This window comes from Vipera ursinii (genome assembly GCF_947247035.1).
Source record: "Vipera ursinii genome assembly, chromosome: 2".
Lineage (NCBI taxonomy): Eukaryota > Metazoa > Chordata > Lepidosauria > Squamata > Viperidae > Vipera > Vipera ursinii.
In genome coordinates, this window is record NC_139513.1 from 264,081,681 (window position 1) to 264,101,803 (window position 20,123).

At 40.6% G+C, this 20,123-nt stretch overlaps 1 protein-coding gene across 1 annotated transcript in view; it reads right to left on the bottom strand.

Annotated features, from left to right (window-relative positions):
• The window catches only part of HOMER1 (homer scaffold protein 1), a gene marked incomplete at its 5' end in the record, with an annotated part of 69,932 nt that extends 53,802 nt beyond the window's left edge, over positions 1–16,130 (bottom strand). The window contains one exon of the mRNA XM_083351670.1: positions 15,887–16,130. Coding sequence (XP_083207796.1) covers positions 15,887–15,891 — 5 coding nt within the window. The remainder of the gene's footprint in view (positions 1–15,886) is intronic.
• Between the last annotated feature and the right edge of the window lie 3,993 nt (positions 16,131–20,123).

Genomic DNA, 20,123 nt, shown 5'->3' on the forward strand with positions numbered 1-20,123 from the left:
AAACCCCAAATATGTTTAGGAAAACTGAAAGGGCTTGGGTATAGCTTCTCCTACTGCAGCATGGAGTGTAGAATGGCCAGTAGTCCATTGACATCTCTCCTTAGTTCATGCTATCCTTCTCAGCCTTATTTCTGAACTTACTGGCTTAAAGATCTGGAGAACCTGTAGGGGTAGCTAGACCGTACAAAGCTAAAGAGCTCTTTTTACAAAGGGACAATCTTCATTAATACTCACAGTTTGATCCAAATACAAAGCTAATGACCAACTGCATATTTGCTTTCATCTAACTTAATCACTTTGGTATTGAATTTGTGCACAGAGATTTCAAAGCTGGTGGTTTATTAAGTGGTAACCAATTATGAATTACAACAAAGATCCATTAAATTAGCTTAGAGAGTTACTACATTCTTTTAGAGCTTCATGAGATAGCAGATAGCCATCCTTGGAAATGAAGTAGATTGGGCCCAATAATCCTTGGATGGGGACAATGAGAGGATATCAGCTCTGTAAGCTAGACTTAGAAGGAAAAAAAATTCCTTGGGGAAAAAAAACCAATATCAAGCCACTTTTTATTGTGGCATACACATGTCCATGAAATCGCCAGGAGTTCAGCAAAATATAAAGTAGATCTGCACCTCAACACAGATGCTTATTTTAAAACAAAACAGGCGAACTATTGCCTTTCAGATGTTCTAGCTCAGGGGTGTCAAACTTGCAACGTCACGTGATGTGTTGCAACATATCACGACTTTTTTTCCATTGCCGGCAATGGGGTGGGCACAGTTTTGCCATGACGTATTTGGCCTGCAGGCCGGCAGTTTGACACTTCTGTTCTAGCTTATAAGAAATAATTTTGAGGAGACCTCCAGTTTTGCACCGTACCGCCTGGTTGCGGGATCACAGACCTCCACACCCCGTGGCTAGTTTTGCCCTGCCAGGGGACTCTAAATATGTCTAAGTCACCCTGGAGAGGTGGTGAAGAAACGAAGAGTGCCCCAACAATTCTGGAATGACAGCAGTCATTTCGTCAATTTGAGGAAAGCCTTCTAACCCAACAGGAGAAAGGTTGGTCACACTTTGTTGACCAGCCCAAGCTACTTGCAGCCGAAGTCCAAAAGCACTAACCAGCACAACAGTTTACAGCATGCTTGAAACTGGGTTATATGTGTGTGTGTGTGTGTGTGTGCGCGCATTAGTAAAAATTTGGGTATAAAGGGGCCCTAGATAAAGATTATTAGATGGTGTATTATAAGATTACATATTGTTAACTTAGATGTTACTATAATTGAAGTCATGGGGGAAGCCATTTGATTTCATTCAACTAAGTTTACACCAGTCTTTGATGAATTTCATATTTACAATTAACAAAGCCATATATCTCTGTTCTTCTACTTCTTTAGGACTGCTAAATAAATTACTGAAGTTAGCCTATTCACAGATGACAAGCCAAGAAAATTTCAGAACCTATCTGGATATGTGCACCCATCTTGAGAACTACTTTTAGTTTATTGTACAGGATAATTTGGAGCCAAAAGGCAAAATGCACAGCTTTAATATTAATTATTTGATAAAAGCCTAGGAAGTCTCTGGCTAAGTGGTAAATGATATACTTGAATTGCATAAAAGTCTCAGATCCATTGTATTCCTAATAAAGCAGAGCTCCATCCAGACCAGGAGTCTTCAAACATGGCCCTTTTATGACGTGTGCCTGGCTGAGGAATTCTAGGAGTTGAAGTCCACAAGTCATAAAAGGGCCAGGTTTGAAGATCCTTGATCCAGACCATAGAGCAGACATGTCAAACACAAGGCCCGGGGGCCGGATCCGGCCCGCAAAGTGGTTTCATGTGGCCCACGAAGCCATCCTGGAAACAGTGAGGGAACGGCCCCCACTGACTTGGCCCTGGCCCAGAGACCCTCCTTCTGCCAGAGACCCTCAGATCTCTCCCACTCCTGCCCAGGCCCCCATAGGCACCCTTGAAGCGAATGATGTAGAGCTGGCCATGCCCACCCAGTAGGCCATACGCACTCTAGCCACGCCCACCCAGTAGGCCACGCCCACCCTGGCCATACCCACCCGGCCCCCTGAGGGCAACCGCATTGCTGATGCGGCCCTCAATGAAATTGAGTTTGACACCCCTGCCATAGAGGAACAGCGCCACAGCCACTGTGCTCTTGACTAAAGGCAGTCAAATAGATTAACTCAGTATACATAACTATCTGCAGGGCAGATGAGCAAAACATGTCATCATGCAAATTTATTCCTTTGCATAGTTGCATGCAATTATGTGGTGCAAGCAGGGCTTTTTTTCTCACAGAACGCTCAGAACGGAGTTCTGGCACCTTTTTTGGATGGAACCTTGTAGGGTAGGCAAGGCAGATTGTATGACATGTGTGAGTTCCGGCACCTTTTTCTTTTACAAAAAAAGCACTGGATGCAAGGATAAAAGAGCTGTGCTTCCAATGTGACCATGATACTCTATTATTTTGTCCTCAGTGTGATCAGGAATTGTTGTCTGTCAATGTCTGCACAAAGGCAAAGTATTCTACATATGTTGGCAAGATTGCTTAATACTGTCTGTCAGAAGAGTACAGGCATGTTGAAACTACAACATAGACTCTTGTCAATTCTTGATACTGAAAACATCTGCGCTAAGGATCAGTTTTTTTAATGTCAAAATAAAGGTCCTAGAACTTTACTTCCTACTTTTAATTCATTTGAAGTGGTCTAAAACCCAAAGATTGACACTTTTGTTAAGAAACCAGCAGCTAGATACTAAGATCTTTCAATACATTTAATTTGCCAAGTACAAAAACTACGGTAGGAGTTTCTGTAGGAGTACTGAATTGCTTTATTCACATATAAGCCAGGCAACCTAATTGTAGGAAAAATGTACTATGTGAACAGATAATGGCTGTTAGCACTACCAACTGATATATGGCAGCTATTCCTTCATTCTCTTTAAAATAATATTTTTATTTTTTTAAGTGTACGAATGAAATTGATATAAGAAAGAAAAATGTGAAACACATAAGAAAAGATATAAAAACTATAAACTGATATATAGATAATTATACCTATATTTTTGTGTCTTTGAGTCTGTAGTGTATGCAGCTAGCATACACGAGCTGTCAGCACAGCAGGAGGCTCGGAGCTGGACAGCTCCAGGCTATAACCGCAATTGGCGGGAAAGCCTGGTTCAAAGAGGTTTGACAGCTCTGGGCTATAACCGTACTGGCGGGAAGCCAAGGTTTAAAGCAGGGGTGTCAAACTCAATTTCATTGAGGGCCGCATCAGCATTGCAGTTGCCCTCAGGGGGCCGGGTGGGTATGGCCTGGGTGGGCGTGGCTAGAGTGCGTATGGCCTACTGGGTGGGCGTGGCCAGCTCTACATCGTTCGCATCAAGGGTGCCTATGGGGGCCTGGGCAGGAGTGGGACAGGGTCTCTGGCAGAAGGAGGGTCTCTGGGCCAGGGCCAAGGCAGTGGGGGCCGTTCCCTCACTGTTTCCAGGATGGCTTCGCGGGCCGCATGAAACCACTTCGCGGGCCGGATCTGGCCCCCGGGCCTTGTGTTTGACATGTCTGGTTTAAAGTGATTGGTTACCTGCAGTGGCGGGAAGCTCAGGTTTGAATCCATTGGCTGGCATTCACCTGGGCAGGTATATAAACACGCCAGGTAAACCCTTTCCCCAAGCCGAAACACCACCAAGCTTAATAAAGGTCTGCTACACAAACCCGGCTGCCTTCATTCTTCCTGCGACCTGCGATCTAACAGAGTCACTGTTGCTTCCTGGTGACTGCCTGAATTATATAGAACCTGCAGTTTTTGAGCCAGATTTGTCAGTGACTTCTCCACTAGCCTGACAGAGTGATTGGCCATTAGAAATCATAGTGTCCTGGTTTTTAGTCTGTTATTTCAATCACTAGCTAAACAGGCTCTCATACAGATAATGATACTCACAGAATTTTAAATTGAACATACCGTACTTGGTTAATACAGTACTGTACAAATCATTTTAGTAAACAATAGTGGTAGCATTAGTAATAATAAAGTAGTAGTAAAACAATATAGTAAACAATACATTAGATCAATCTTGAAGCTTATGCAATAGATCAAATTAAGATTTAATTCCATAGATTAGAGAACCCAAATTTTGGAATATACTTCTCTCTTAAATCTATTTTTCCCAGAAAGAAAAAGAAATCTAAAAATAGCAATGGAAAATAACAGATAGAAAAATACTTGTCTGAACTGCCCATAAAGGTTTAAGCAGACAAAATGCAAACAATCATAATATTGACCTAAGTATTCTTATTTTATTTCTAAGTTGCAAATATTTAAATGCAACACATACCCTACTCATTTATCTAATTGTTCACAATTCCATGAATTCAACATTCATGAACTCTCCATAAAGAAAAAAAATGAAACCTCTTTGAGTGTACAAAGTAGAGTCCTACATAAATGAATGCATATAAAGAGAATCCCCTCATATATAAACAATTAGCTAGAATTAGTGTAGATGTATATTTAAGGATGCCTGACAGTAACTTTCTCCTTTTAAATACACCATTGCTGCATTTAATAATTGTACTATATTTATTATGAGCAGAAGGAAGCCCTTAATAGAACTAATACATTTTAAATCAGGAGTGAAGTGTCATGGAACCTGGCAACTAATACTGCAATAATGCCCAGCAATTGCCATTGCCAACTGGATATCTTGGCTGAGTTGCACAACAAAATTGAGTAAATGAGAAGCTATTTGAGAAGCCATTGGTGGCCTTGATGCATGCAAATGTTTATTTCAGGTAAGATGTACAATAAAATCTTGTTACGATTGAATTAAAATGCTCTCCTTGCTTCAACAGCCTTTCTTTTACTATCCTGTTTTTCTCTGTCTGCATAGGTACATCCATCTGATATACTTTATCAGCACATGGCCTTTCGTGGCACTTATAATAGTATTTAATGAAGAATGTCAAATTTACTAAACATCCAAACTAAATTACTTCATGGTAGCAATGGTAATAATATTACATGCTTTGCCTCCCTGAATTAAACCAGTGTGACAATCTTACTCTATATCATTATTTCTTAATTGCAGCAACCTCGGGATGCGTGGACTTCTGGGGAATTCTGGGAGCTGAACTCCACACATTTTAAAGATGCTGAGGCTAAGAAATGCTGTGCTACAGTATGTGAATTTCTGTAGTAATACAAAATAGGTACTCCTACACTAACCATTTGGAGACACTGGGAAACTAGGATTTTATTTGGTAAGAAAGAAACTCTACCCATGATGAGAAAACACGGGCATGCACTTCTTCTAAAATGTGATTAAGACAAGGCACCAATGTAACAGGAATTTTATCTAAAATTATCTTTTGCTTCTTTCTTCCAGTTTAATTTCCATTCGAATAACTTTTAACTAAGGCAGTTTGGTGTCACAGATTTAATTTTGACACTTGACAACTGCATGGCAAATGCTAGCTGCCTTGGTTTGTTCCATCAAAAATTACTGATAATTCTTCCAAGAGTGTTCCAGTAATCTCTTAGATCCCACCAATCCATATTTCCTGTTATAATCCCTTTCTTCCTCTTCATTCCACCTTGCCAAGTGGAATATTTTCCAGTCCATCATCTCCTTAATACCACAGCAGCAGTTAGTAAATGGGAAACAAGAGTCTGAGATAAATGGTGTCATAGCATACTTTGTTCCACATACTTGTCTATATATTGCCAGTTTAATATCGTAACAGTAGGGTGGCAGGATAGTGATTTTTAGGTATATAGCTTCTATCAAAAGGATTTCTTCTTACCAACTTTTGAAGTTCTTTAACAGGGTAAATAAATCAAGTCTTTCCAAAAGCTCCTTCCACATGCTGAACCACCCATTCTAAAGCAACTTTCTAACAGTCATGCTGCAGGGGATTTTTAAAGGCCCAGGAAAAAACAGATCAAAAGATGTTTCTTCATAAAATTAGCAATCAATCGTTAGTTAGCAATCAACCAGCCACTGATGGAAATAAACTACAATTTCTCCCCAGTTTAGGGAAGCAAGAAATTATTAAATTGGCCCTATTTCATTTCTCATAAACTACCCAGCCAGGTGTCAGCAATAAGCTAGTCATGTTAATAATGATATCTCTGATTACTGGGAATATTCACAATTCAAACAGAGTAGATATAAAGCGACCAACACTGGGGCAATTTTTTAGAGGAATAGTCAGGAATGTAATAAAAAGGAACCGTGATTAAAAAAAACTCCATGAAAATACCAACTCAATGTACAGCCACTATGAAAAGAGCCAAATGCTAGTGGTTATTAAATAAATAACAGAGCAAGATTTATATTAATGGATTTCATTCATTTTGGGTTTATATACTGGCCTATTGTTTCAACAGAAATGTTGTGAACTGTCAGAGGTCTTTTGAAGTTAGCAGTTTTTAAGAATGGTTAGATAAATTGACAAATAAATAATTCTGTATTACAGGTTACATGCATAAGGTTGTGTAAGGTTTTGGTCCTTTTGTATATAAAAAAACATATCAAGAAATATGGGTGAAGAAAAAAAAAGACCAAGTAACCAAGGAATAGAGAACTTTTCCTTTCAGAAGAAGCTAAATATCTGGACTTTTAAGTTAAGTAATGAATTCAACCATATCAGGAAGGGAAGGCATAAGATAGGTCAATATTTTTCAAACTTGGCAACTTTAAAATGGACTTCAACTTCCAAAATTCCCAAATCAGCATGCTGAGATTGAGAAACACTTTTCTAATGTAACTGGACACAACAATGGATAATAAGCAATTCATCATCACAGCTTGGTATCAATCCAAGCAGTTTACTACACTTATTTAAAATATAGTCTAGGACTCTAGGTACCAGTGTAGTGTAGTGGTTAAGGCATCGGGCTAGAAACAGGGAGATTGTGAGTTCTAGTACAGCCTTAGGCACAAAGGCAGCTGTGTAACTTTGGCTAGTTATTCTTTATTAGCCCTAGTTGAAAGACAAAGGCGCATCACTTCTGAAATCTGAAATAAAAACCACAGGGACATGTCCAGGCTGTCAACAGAAATCAAGCCTTACTCAAAGGCACAATAAAATAACAAAAGGCTCTAAATTACCATTATATTGTAGTGTTATATTGATCAATTATTTCTGAACCAAAATGCTTGCTATATGAAGCAAATGAAATCTGATTTAAAACCATTGTTTTCATTTTGTTGTAAAAAAATATATCTTTCACCTTAAATTGGGTTATACTTTCTGCTCTCATATTTTCCTATTATTGTTGTTAACAAGTGGATAGTATTCCTTCTGTTCAATGATTTCAGGATAACGTATACTAGAATTATCCCACTTAATTTTCACAGCAATTTATAGTTCTGTCAACTGCAGACCAGGACCGTTCCAATATTGGCCAAAGAACTTTAGAGCCGAGCAGGAATTTGGAAAAGATTCTTCTCAAGAAACTCCAGCACTCTTGTAGCTGTTTGTGTCCAGAATTCCATCCATAGACATTTGTGCCGCATCCTTTAAGCCACTTATTCCATGAAGCCAAAGCTTACTCTAGATCAGTGACGATGAACATTTTAGGACTTGGTGTGTGAAAAATTCGGAAAATGCCTAACTTGAGCTGCATGTGTCAATATCTCTCTAACACACAAATCTCAAATAAAAAAGAAATTATTATTGTTGTTGTTGTTGTTATTATTCTTATTTGATCATCGCACAGTCAGCCAGACGTTCAGACTGGATTTGGCATTTTTGTCTACCTATCGTGTCCTTACCAAGTACCTGGGATAGGCAGATGTGGATGTTGGATGGTATTACAGATATCGTCACAGGATGGAAGCAGTTCCTAGTGAGGCCACCTTTTGCAACTGACTAATGGCGAATTTGTCAATGCCAATGGTGTTCAAGTGGTGCTCCAGTTGTTTTGGGATTGCACCCAACGCGCCTATTACTATTGGTACTACCCTTGCTTGCCTTTGCCACAGTCTTTCTATTTCTATTTGTAGGTCTTTGTATTTTGTTATCTTCTCCAGTTCTTTCTCGTCTATTCTGCTGTCTCCAGGCACTGCCACATCCACTATCCAGACTTTTTTGTCTTTCTTATCGACAATTGTTAAGTCCGGGGTGTTATGTTGCAGGTGCTTGTCTGTTTGAATTCTGAAGTCCCACAGCAGTTTAACTTTATCATTTTCTATGACTTTCTCTATTTTATGATCCCACCAGTTCTTGCTTACTGGCAAATGATATTTCTTGCAGATATTATTATTATTATTATTATTATTATTATTATTATTATTATTATTATTATTATTATTATTATTATTATTATTTCTATAATTCCAGCCTGAACTGTGGTGTTAGGGGGCAGCAGTGAGGCAGGGCCTGAAGTAGAGGCCTGGGCTTTAATTTCAGCCCTAAGGCCACCACTGCCACTCAAAAAGGCCATCTTGGGTCATTGTCAAGATGCACAAGCTTTGGGGAACAGCACAATTGTCCCAGAGGCACAATGATCCTCAGGATCTGCCATGGACTATTTACCTTCAGTTGGCGTTTTTTCTGTCTATAGGCCCATACTACTAACAGGCTTACCCAAAGCTGTTCCAGACCATCTGAGAACTTTGTTCTTGAAGAGGCTTTGGAGAATGCCCTTCTATGGCTTCTGCAAGCCATGCAAAAATACACCCTGTTCTTGCAGAATTTTCACAAACTCCAGGAGTTGTATGAGAGCATACCTCATTCCCACTTGGCTTCTGCAGCCTCTGTAAACACTGGTATATCACCCAAGATGTTGTGGCATGTCAGTTTGATACACATGTCATAGGTTCACCACCACTGCTCTACAGCTTCAAGAAAGACTCAGGTTCCTGCCACTGCATTTGCTAAACTTTTCAACCCTCTCATGGCTCTGGTTGTTCTCCCCTCTGCCCACCTAGTGAGTTTGTTTGTTAGACCATAACCAACACAGAAAGTGGGAAGTTATCCAGAATCATGTATGTGAGATGGGCAAATAAATTTGAAAGTGAGATCCAGGTAAAAGAAAATACTATTGGCAAAGGTTCTGCATCCATGGAGTGCCAGCTGGATAACTGGTAACATAAAGATATGCACTGACAGACAGAATAATAAAAAGAGGAAGCTTCTGACAAATGAAGACTTTGTCAGAAGACTTCTGATGGGTTGGGAACTCTGCAAGGCTGCAGAAGGCTTTCTAGTAATATGGTAGTCGCTAATTTTACCCAGTTATGGGAGTTTTTCAAGGATGAAAAGGAAAAGGAGATTGCTGGGTTACAACATATTCCACCCACCATTTTTAACCTCTCCCCCTAAATCCTGAAAAAAGTCTGAAGTTACACCCAAAATTGCACCAACAAAATTGTCAAATGTTGCAGTATAATTGGGGAAAGAATGTTTACGAATTTTAAAGGCACAAATAGAAACAAACTGTACCCTCCTATTTAGAATATGAAACACGTTGCAAAAGGAAGGGGGTCATATTTGCTTTAAGAAAATCTTCCACCTTCTCTGTGCATGATTTTTTTTATTTTTCAAGTTTCTATAAAATTGCAAAATTGCTACATGATCTGTACATTTATTTACTTTGAAATGGTATTGAAAGTAAATAAATGTACAGATCACGGAAAATATATGCAAGAAAGTTAGTTATATTCTTTGCTGCTAATGTGATATGCATATGTCAGGAGAAATACTTTTAAGAGGTTTATTTCTGCATAAATTACATAAAGATTGGGAAGCCATATATAAACTATAATTTCACTGTCATTTATCTTACCAATTAACTTCTCAGTGATGAATGGAGGAAAGAAAACAATTTTACCACAAAGAAATGTAGACAACCCCATTCTCTTAGGTATATATTTTTGTCCTCATATTGCAAGAGGCTAAGCTTGTTGTGATAGTGACACAAAACTGCTACAGATGCACCAAAGAATTTTAATAGCAAATAGAACCATCTAGGCAAGATTCCAGATGCTCATGGTAAAATATTTTTGTCTAATAGTGTGCCATTTCCAACTGTTGTAACTGGAGAAGAGCTACCGCAGAAGATAAATAGGGAGCACATGAAGATCTTACTTCATCTGTATACACTCATCAAATAATCACAATTTTATTTTATTATTATTTTTTAAAACTAGCCATTTACAAACTACCTTATTTCAATCTGACCATACTATTAGCTTGTATTTTAACTGTATGAAATGATCATCGTAAGTATTTTGGCCTGTTTGATAATATGTTTGATCTGTCTATCCTGTACAACATGAAACTTTAGCTACAAGTGACATCAGAAGCAGCTGGCTATCATGTGTACCTAAGTCAAAATTAGAGCAACCCAATGACAGATGGGAATCCAGCCAGATGACACACATACACACAAAGAAAAACAACCAAAACGCAAACCATAATTTGTTGCAGAAAACAAATTAATTTATACAGTGTATGTGTGTCTAGCACATTTAACCAAGACTCTATAAAGACTTCTCTAGAAAACATGATGCTTAAACTTTATTTTTCAGTAAAAGCAGTAAAATTGCTTGCCAACAAATTATTTTGTAGTATGATAATCAAATAATTTAAAATGTCAGCATTTTATGAAGTACTATGATAAAAATCTGAGACCGGTCATCTGGTTGAACAGAAGATAGCTCATTAAAATTTGCAATAAAATATTATGTTTTTAAAGTGGCACTGAATCTGTTCTTAATGTAATGTGAATGGGAGTACTTTTAAAAATGACATTCAAGAGGATTTTTTTTCAACATTTCCTGAATTAGGACAGTTCACCAAATCACTCAAGATGCTTGGGAAGCTCTGAAAAACAAGATATTAAAGCCCAATCAAACACAATACCACAGTGAAAGAAAGAAAAGAGAACACAGACAAAGCAAACATGGTTGCATAAATAGCTCTATGACAAACTGAAGGCTAAAAAGGACAAGTATAAAAGATGGAAAGAGGGCTTCATAATGAGAACAGAAAACCAGCAAATAGCTCGAATCTGCCAAGGATGGAGTCAGAAAAGCTAAGGTTCAGGATGAACTAAGACTTGCAACAAATGCCAAAATTAACAAAAAAAAATTATTCCAATATATAGGGAATACTAACAAAGTCAAAGATATTTATAGATCCACTAATAGAAGAAGATGGCAAGACAATGATGGGCCAGCAGGAAAAAGCAGAACTGTTTAATTCCTTCTTTGCATCTATTTTCACACAAAAAGAAAAAAATAGTCCAACCTATCAAAAACAGTGCTGTGGGAAACAGAACAGGAAACCAGGTCAAAATAGGCAAAAAGATAGTAAGAAAACTTCTTTCCATTTTAAATGAATTCAAATCGCCAGGAACAGATGGTTTACATCCCAGAATACTGAAAGAGTTGGCAGATGTAATCTCAAAACCACTGAACAAAATGTTTCAGAACTCCTGGACCACAGGGGAAGTGCCAGACGACTGGAAAGGAGTTGATATGGTTCCAATTTTCAAAAAAGGGAAAAAAGTGAAACCAGGAAACTATAAGCCAATCAGCTTGACATCAATATTTGGAGAAATCCTTGAAAAGGTCATCAAGCAGGGGATTTGTGAGCACCTAGAAATGAACAAGGTGATTAATAGAGCCAACATGGGTTTCTTAAAAACAGATTGTATCAAACAAGTCATTGCTTTCTTTGATAAAGTGACTAAATCAGTGGTTCAAGGAAATACTCTGGATATGGTATACTTGGGCTTCAGTAAGGCATTTGACAAAATAGATCACATTCTATTGAAACAATGTGGGATAGACTCAACATGTAGTGTTCCACAGAACTACATATACATGCAGAGAAGCATGCAGTGGGGAGCCTCAAGGTTCTGTCTTGGGTCCAGCACTCTTCAACATCTTCATAAATGAACTAGATGAGGGGATAGAAGGGGAGCTCATCAAATTTGTAAACTGCACCAAGCTGGGGGGAATTGCTAACACTTTGGAAAAAAGATTCAAGATTCAGAAGGATCTTGACACTAGAGAAATAAGATGCAGTTCAGTGGTGAGAAAAATAAGGTCCTGCACTGAGGCAGGAAAAACTAAATGCACAGGTATAGAATAAGCAGTACCTGGCTCAATATTAATAACTGTGAGAAGGATCTAGGTGTCCTAGTGAACCATCACAAGTATGAGAGTGCTGCAATTGACAAAAAAGCCAATGCGGTTCTAGGCTGCATCAACTGAGAGATTGCAACAAGACCACAGGAAGTGATAGTACCAGTCTATACTGCACTAGTGAGGCCATGTTTGAAATACTGTGCCCAGTTCTTATCACCACAATACAAAAATGATGCTGAATTCCTAGAAAGAGAATAGAAAAGAGCAACAAACATGATAAAGAGATATGGAGACTAAATCATAAGATGAAAGTTAAGGGAAATAAGTATGTAGCCTAATGAAGAAAAGGATTAGAGATGATATGATAGCTGTCCTCCAGTACTTGAGGGTAGTCACAGAGATGACAGGGTTGACTTATCCTCCAAAGCACTTGAGGGCAGGACAAGAAGCAATGCATGGAAGCTCTTTAAAGAGAGATCCTACCTGGAACTAAGGAGATATTTCCTGACAGTGATAGCAATTACCCAATGGAACAGCTTTTGGGTACTCCCTCGCTGGAGCTTTTCAAGAAAAGATTGGACATTTTGTCCAGGATGATATAAGGACTGTTCCCTAGAACAGAGGTCCCCAACCTTTTGGACATCAGGGACTGGTTCCGTGGAGAAAGGTTTTTCTGCAGACTGGAGAGTGCGTGGTTTTGTGTGTGCCTGCAACCCACGGATGGGGCTTTGCTTGTCTGCAGGGCCCGGTTGTTGGCATGCCGCGGCCCAGTACTGGTCCACAGACCAGGGGTTGGGGACTCCTGCCCTAGAATACCTCCAAGGTCCCCTCCAGCCCTATAATTCTATGGTTCTAAATGTATATTTCTAACATCATGGGCAACTTTTTTAAAGAGAAAGGTCATAATTAGTTCTGAGTGACATGTCTGGAACCACTCTCTAGAACAGTGTTTCTTATTTTTATTCATTTTAAAATGTATGGCCTTAAACACCCAGAATGCTCACTGGGGTATTCTGGGAGTGGAACTCCACACATCTTAAAATAGTTAATGTTGAGAAACACTCTTTAAAAGATCAGTTGGGCAGAAACAAAGAAGGGTTGATATCAGAGCAAATGCTGCATGAACTCTGATTTAAAGTTCACTGAATTAAACACACTCCCATATACTTAACAATTTTAAACTTCAGTTAAAATTTCAATTCCGTAACAATTTTTAAAGAGGTCCTTGAGAATACATCTTATGTTTTAAAAGCCTGGGCCTCAACTTGTGAAAATCTGCCAAGTCGGGAAGTATGTGAGGATGCTACTTCTTCATGTGTAAGCAGAGTAAATACAATAAAGAGGGAAAGGATTTAAGAGCAAAAAGGATGGTCCAGGGAATCTGCCAAACTCTCATTTTTGTGTCCCTCTTCAATACTTTTCTTTCAGCTTTGATATCTGGCTGAGACATGACTAGGGAAGTGATATAGCCAAGATTTAAGCACAGCCCAACAATGTCTTTATTGGTAGAGATTTCTATGGAATGCCAGAGAAAGGTTATGTTTGAAATCAGACTCCCACCATTGAGATAATCACCTCTAAGGCTTTTACTATGTAGGAAATATTGGATAGCACTGTATATCATAAACAGTTTTATATTTGAAGTATGCAAAATATGTAATTTTGAACCATTTGAGTCCCAAATGTTGTGAAATAGCATTGTTCTGACCACATTGGTGTGTTCTGAACTCAAGACAAATGGTTGTTAAGTTCTAAGTGACCCATCATGGCCTTGAGATATAGTTATAGCAGTTTTGTGTTTGGAGCACATAATTTCTTGAAATTTCAAGCTCAAAATTGAAAAATCTGCACATTTAAAATTATGAAGAGATAAATCACTTTAGGAAAAGTAGCAATTTCCCCAAAACAATTTTCATTCAACTTCTGTATTTGATGCAAAAATGAGAGTCCTACATTTCTGTAAAGTATAATTTAACTGAGCCATGAAACATCTTGCAATTAGTAATAATGTTCATTTTCACAATAACCATAAGCTCATATGCTTGGAATTGATAGGATAAATGCAACACCAAAAATGGAACTATCGCTGAAAACTCCAAGATCTGTAGAACTAGATGTTTTAAATACCAGTCCTCCTGCCCATGATAATTCTGGTATTTATTTCTAAGTCCTAGCTCCCTAGTTGTTTATTAGATTTTTATCCCACCTTTATTACTTTATAAGTAACTCAAGGTGGCAAACATACATAATACTCCTTCCTCCTCTCATTTGTCCCACAATACTAATCCTATGAAGTGGGTTGAGCTGAGAGAGATGGATTGGCTCAAGTCATCAGCTGCCTTTCATGCCTAAAGCAGAGCTAGAATTCACAGTCTCCTGACTTCTAGCTTCTTGCCTTAATCACTACACCAAATTATCATCCACTCTCTGAGCAGTTTTTGTTGGATCCCTGACTATCCTGTATTTCACCTACACTTCCCTCTATTCATGGTTGAAAAATTAGGACTGTCCTCTTGTATTTTTTCTTCTTCTACAGTACTTGGATTCCTTTTCTGGTTAGGACAGAAGAGGGTATCTAATAGCATCTTAGAATTTGAATCCCAGAAGAAGCAGATGAAACACATTTATCTCCTTTGTGTTTAGTTCTCTAATGAGGCCTATCTCATCCTGGGCAACCTGCAAGCCAATACAATTACTGAAACATTATAAACAATGTGTAAATTATTCAGTAGCCTACAAATGACATATACGATAGTTGCCATTGGCTACAATCAGGTTTAGTAGATGTAGCATGCAAGTTCTTTAAGTACAAAGGAGGAGGATCCATTAACTCTGGAACCTCTAACTGAAGGTTCATGTCTTCAAAATACTACCTATTATCCCTAGCCTAAGTCCAAGAAACAAAGTATAAGTTATATTTGTCAAAAAAAGAACTTGTAAGCAGGGCAGTTCAACCTGCTGATTCTCTACACTTCAACAGCTCTGAGAAGCACTCCTCTAGGAGAACAAGTTAATGACTAGAAGAGTCATGCAGTAACAGATCTGTTATTGCCTTTTGCTACCTAAGAGTAGCAATTCACAAAGAAACTTCATCGTTACCCATATTCATACAGAAAGAAAAACATCTTTCTTACCCAATGCTTTTTAAAAAAATAATAATCCTATTTTTAAAACAATAACAAATTATTTAAAATGTTGCAACAAAAAATAAAGACTGCAGATTCTGAAGTTCAGAGCTGAGGTCAGAGAACTGTTTGAAATTTCAAAAATGACAATAACAGTAGAGGATATAGTTAAGAGAACTGCAGAAGCTGTTCACCCAATTCACAATTTCCTTCAGTTTTAAAAATCACCCCCCATGGCGGCCAAGAACCAGCCTTCTAAGTTTGCTTCCAGCAGAGGACCTCAGAGCTTGTAGGTAGTGAGTCCGTATACCTAGAACAAGCACTCTCTCCAATCAACAGTGCGTCCTACCTTCATGACAAAAATCAGAGGAACACGTTTTCTGGTTCCTGGCTAAAAGACCCAGGAAAACGTTAGGTTCCCTACATTCAGATCTGAATAGATTATTGAATGGACAATTCTCAGGGCTGCTGACCAAGCAAGCTATCTAACTGCCATTCAGAAGTTGAGTTTTTAATTCTAGCACTCTCCCAGACGATGCTTTTGCTCTGCCTCTTAAAGATTAAAAAAACAACAACCCCTAGAAACCGAATACTCGATTTTCCTGTTAACAGTTCCACGATTTAGTATGAAATCCTTACCCCATGATGACCGATGAAGACGTGCCGGGCGCGTTGCTTAGCAGATCAATTCTTAAAAAGGATTTCTCCCCCCCCCCTCCGTTTCCTACGCTGCGAGCGCACCCCGACCAGTTACAGGATTAATCCTGGCAGGTCTCTCCAGCCAATTTTCTGCCTTTCCAGGGTGATCTTAACGTGCCTTCTTCGGCCGGATTTTAAACACAGAAGTCTGCAGGCATTTGGGAATGTAGAAGAGATCGAGGGGCGGGCGGGAGGTAGGAGGGGAAAATCGCAACCCTTTCGAGGGGGAGGAGGAGAATCGACCTAGGGCATCAACATGTAGAGACCCTCCCGGTAGCCTCCAAGAGCCCGTCTTCTTCACCGAGCCCCCTGCACGAAGGGGGCCCAGGGAGAGCTCCAGCTCCCTGTCAGGAGGAGGCGGACAAGAAGGAGGTAGTAGCAGCAGAGGCAGCACCAAGCCAATCCTCCTTCTGCGGGGAGAAGGGGAGGCACTCGCCCGCCTCTAGCAGGATTTAAAAAAAAAAATCCACAGCAGCGCGGATGCCTAAGCAGTTTATTGAAATGCCCGAGAACCACGGTCCGCCTCAGGTACAGAGCAGGCTCGCGGTGTGCGCAGCGCTCCGCGCCGCCCTTCCTTCTAACACCCCGGTCGGTAGTAGCAGCAGCAGCAGCGGCGGCAGCAGCAGCAGCGAGAACACGGCGGGTGTCGCTTCATTTTTCCAAGCGGTAGCAGCAGCCGGCAGAAGCCCCCTTGCCGGCGCTGACATCGGGCTCCGGTAGACCGGCAGCTGAGGCAGGGCACGGGCCACGCATCCCCTTTTAAGGGCGGGGAGCGGTTGCGGGCAGAAGACGAAACGGGAAGGCAGCGGATACAAGGCGGGAGGCGGCCAAAGAGCCGCGGTCCTTCCCACGGCAAGGCAAGGCAGGGCAGGTCCCCCTTCAATCAATCCCGCCCGCTTCTGCAGCGGGGCAGCCTCTTCCTCCGTCTCGTGTCCGGCAGATCAATCATGCTCAGCAGCAGCCAAGCGGGAGGAGTGGCAGCAGCGGCGTTGGCGCCGACAGCAGCAGCGCCCCTCTAGCCCCTCGCTGCAGCAGCGGGGCCAAAGCGCGGGCTGCAGCGGCAGGAGGAGGAGGAGGAGGAGGAGGGGTGGAGGAGGAGGGGGTTGCTTCTCCAGCACCTCCGACGCCGAGCTTCCTTCCCAGTCCAGGGCCGAGGCGCGCCAGGCGGCTCAGGTTCTCCTGCTCCTCCTCACACCTCCTCCCCGTGCCCGCGCACAAGCCGCCGCGCTCGGCTAAGCGGCCGCTCGCTCCCTTTCCAGGCTCCCTGCGCAGGGCACTGAGGAGAGCGCGTCCTACTCCCCCCACGCTCGGGGCCTGAGAGGGCAGGAGGAGCGGAAGGCGGAGCGGAAGGCGCCCGCTCTCGCTTTGCCTCACTCCGGCCCTCCCACCGGCCCCCGCAGCCACCAAAACAGGGGACGAGCGGGAGGGAGAAAGGAGGGAGAATGGAGCCAACGATCTCCGCTTATTGCCCCACTCAGGCCCAGGACTCCCGGCGAGGGTGCACGGTGCAGTCTCCCTCTGCTACTCCGCAGCCACGCACCCCCACGCGGTCGCAGCATTTGCTGATTCTGCCTCCATCCTCTACTTCGGGACCTTTAAATAGGATACGTCACCACGTTCCCCTACGCACTGTCGTCACACACACACTGCTCCCGGGGCTGACGTCATTGGGGTGCGGGGGGGGGGTGATGTCAGAATGCTACATGCCGCCGGAAGCGCTTCTATAATAAGGAATACAAAAGAAGAATGCGGGGAGCCAAAACAGAGCGGTTTGGTCCGTGTTCTACAACACACCTCCAGGAATTGGATCAGCTCCTGCAATTCGTCCGTCTGCCACTTCCGTAACTGTCCTTAAAAACTGTGTGTGCTAAGAACGATGAGACTTATTTTGTTTTTTATGTAAAATTCCCGAAAATATACCAAAAATAAGAGAGAGCAATTGCTAGAAGTAAGCTAAACTCGAGCAATATCAACTTAGATGCTTACTGGTATACCCACTGTGAAACCCACTATTGAAATCTTAACCGTTTTATGCCACTTTGCAAATTTGAAAGAAAATTAATTCATATATAGTTAAAATGAGAAATTTTAAGTCATTCAATGAGAATAACTGAAGAATAAGGAGATTCAGTGAGTCTGGAGGAGAAAATGTGAAATCACAATTAAAAGTAATTTAGAAATACATTATCAATGACACTGATACTTGTAACAAACAAATATTTAAAGTAAAAATATCAATCTATTTAAGTCTTTGTAGTTAAGATTTTTCTTCAAGAAAACTCATCCAGGTAGTTGTCAGGAGTCAACACTGACTCATTTTGAAATTTGTTTTTGGGTTGGAGCACTGTACATATCTCTCAAATCTCTTGGTTTTAGTTCTCTTATTCTGCTGTACTCTAATTCCATCAGTTCGTATATTGAGTAGAAATACAAACTACAGTGGTTCAACATTCAGAACTAAACAAACTGCATTAGCGCTCACTGCAGTGTGTGAATCCAGTCTATGGAAGCCAGTGGTTTGAGCTCACCACATACAAGTATCCAGTGCTTTTTTTGTAAAAGAAAAAGGTGCCAGAACTCACACATGTCACACAACCCACCTTGCCTACCCTACAAGGTTCCATCCCAAAAAGGTGCTGGAACTCCGTTCTGAGCGTTCTATGACAAAAAAAGCCCTGCAAGTATCCTTTCACAGCCCACCACATACAAGTATCCTTTCAGAGAAAGGTGGGATGATAGAGCTTCACCAATGTTTTGGTTAGGGTAAACCACTGTTGTGGTCTTGAACTCTTCCAGAAAACCTTCTAAGAAAACCCATTGCCTGATTGCTTTCAGGATGGGTACCTGGAGTATCCTTTTCCAACTACATTGTATAGCTTAGATAGGTTTTACATGAAGAAGACTGTCCCAAAGACAAGAACCCAAGCCATACAGGACATTATAGGTGATCACCAGCACCTTGTATCGGACCCCAAAACTTCTTGGCCACCATTGTAGAAAGTCACAGAGATGGCCATGAGGTAAATATTCAGAAGCTATCATGCATGGTAAACAAAAAGGACAGAAGCATTCAAATCAAATCAAATCAATCTTTATTTGTTCCTAGACCAGCAAATAAAAAACAAGAGTTGCAATTAATTATGATAAAGGGAAAATATATTCTAAAATATCTGAAAAGGATTAGAGTTAATACTGTAGAATACTGTGTGGCCTATAGAACAACACTCGACTGGGGTCAGAAGCATTCCTTAAATCCTGGCAAAGTAGATCGCATTAAGAAGTGACTCAGACTGATTCCTCTCTGATTCATCGTGGAATAAGAGGGAAGGGAAGAAAAGCATAAGCAAATTTGCAAGATTGTGTTACTATAGTCTTTCTCAATTAATAAAGTCTTCCTACAGAGTTCTAGTCTACCTCATAGGTCTGATACCAATGCAATTCCTGAAGAACAGATGTTATTTTTGTAAACCCATTAAGGCCCGGCACCAAGTAGGCGGCTGTGATTTGTGCCAGCTGTAGGTTTTGAGTAATATAATAGAAATAGTTATAGAACTTTTCTACCGAGAAAATATTTGACTAACTCAACTTTCTGCCCTTCATCTTCTGCACATTGCAATAAGCCCAAATATGGTCTGATTGATTTTGGCTTCACCATACACAGCTTAATGAAATATGAGAAACCAGTTACTCTACTTCAGAAGTAACTCATAAATGACCAGACACCTATAGTTATAGCTTATCCACATGAACACTTTGATACAACTGCTCTACTGACCATTTCTTAAGTGTGGAGTGCTTGGCATTGTCCTGTATCCACCATAGCCCACTTTGGAAGGCAACATCACCCACTAAAAGTTGTGTTTTCTGCCTTGGCAGCTCAAGTGTTGCTTCACTACATTTTATAGTAGGCAAAATGTTTGCATTCTGCTTGGCTCCTATATAATGTTGCAAGACGTTTGCTCTCCTCTGCTACTGGACCCTGCCCTCCATGGCAATTTTTTTTGTAGAACTTCACTTGTAAAATAATGAAAAGCTGAGCGTTTTGTTTTGTTTTTTAAAAAAACAAGTTAGATGAAATTGGCAAGAGTTCTGCCCTTTTCTCATTCTACTCAGGTGACAGGAAAAAGATGAACCAGGTATGTTTCCTTTCTTTTCTTGATTTACTAATCCAGGAATA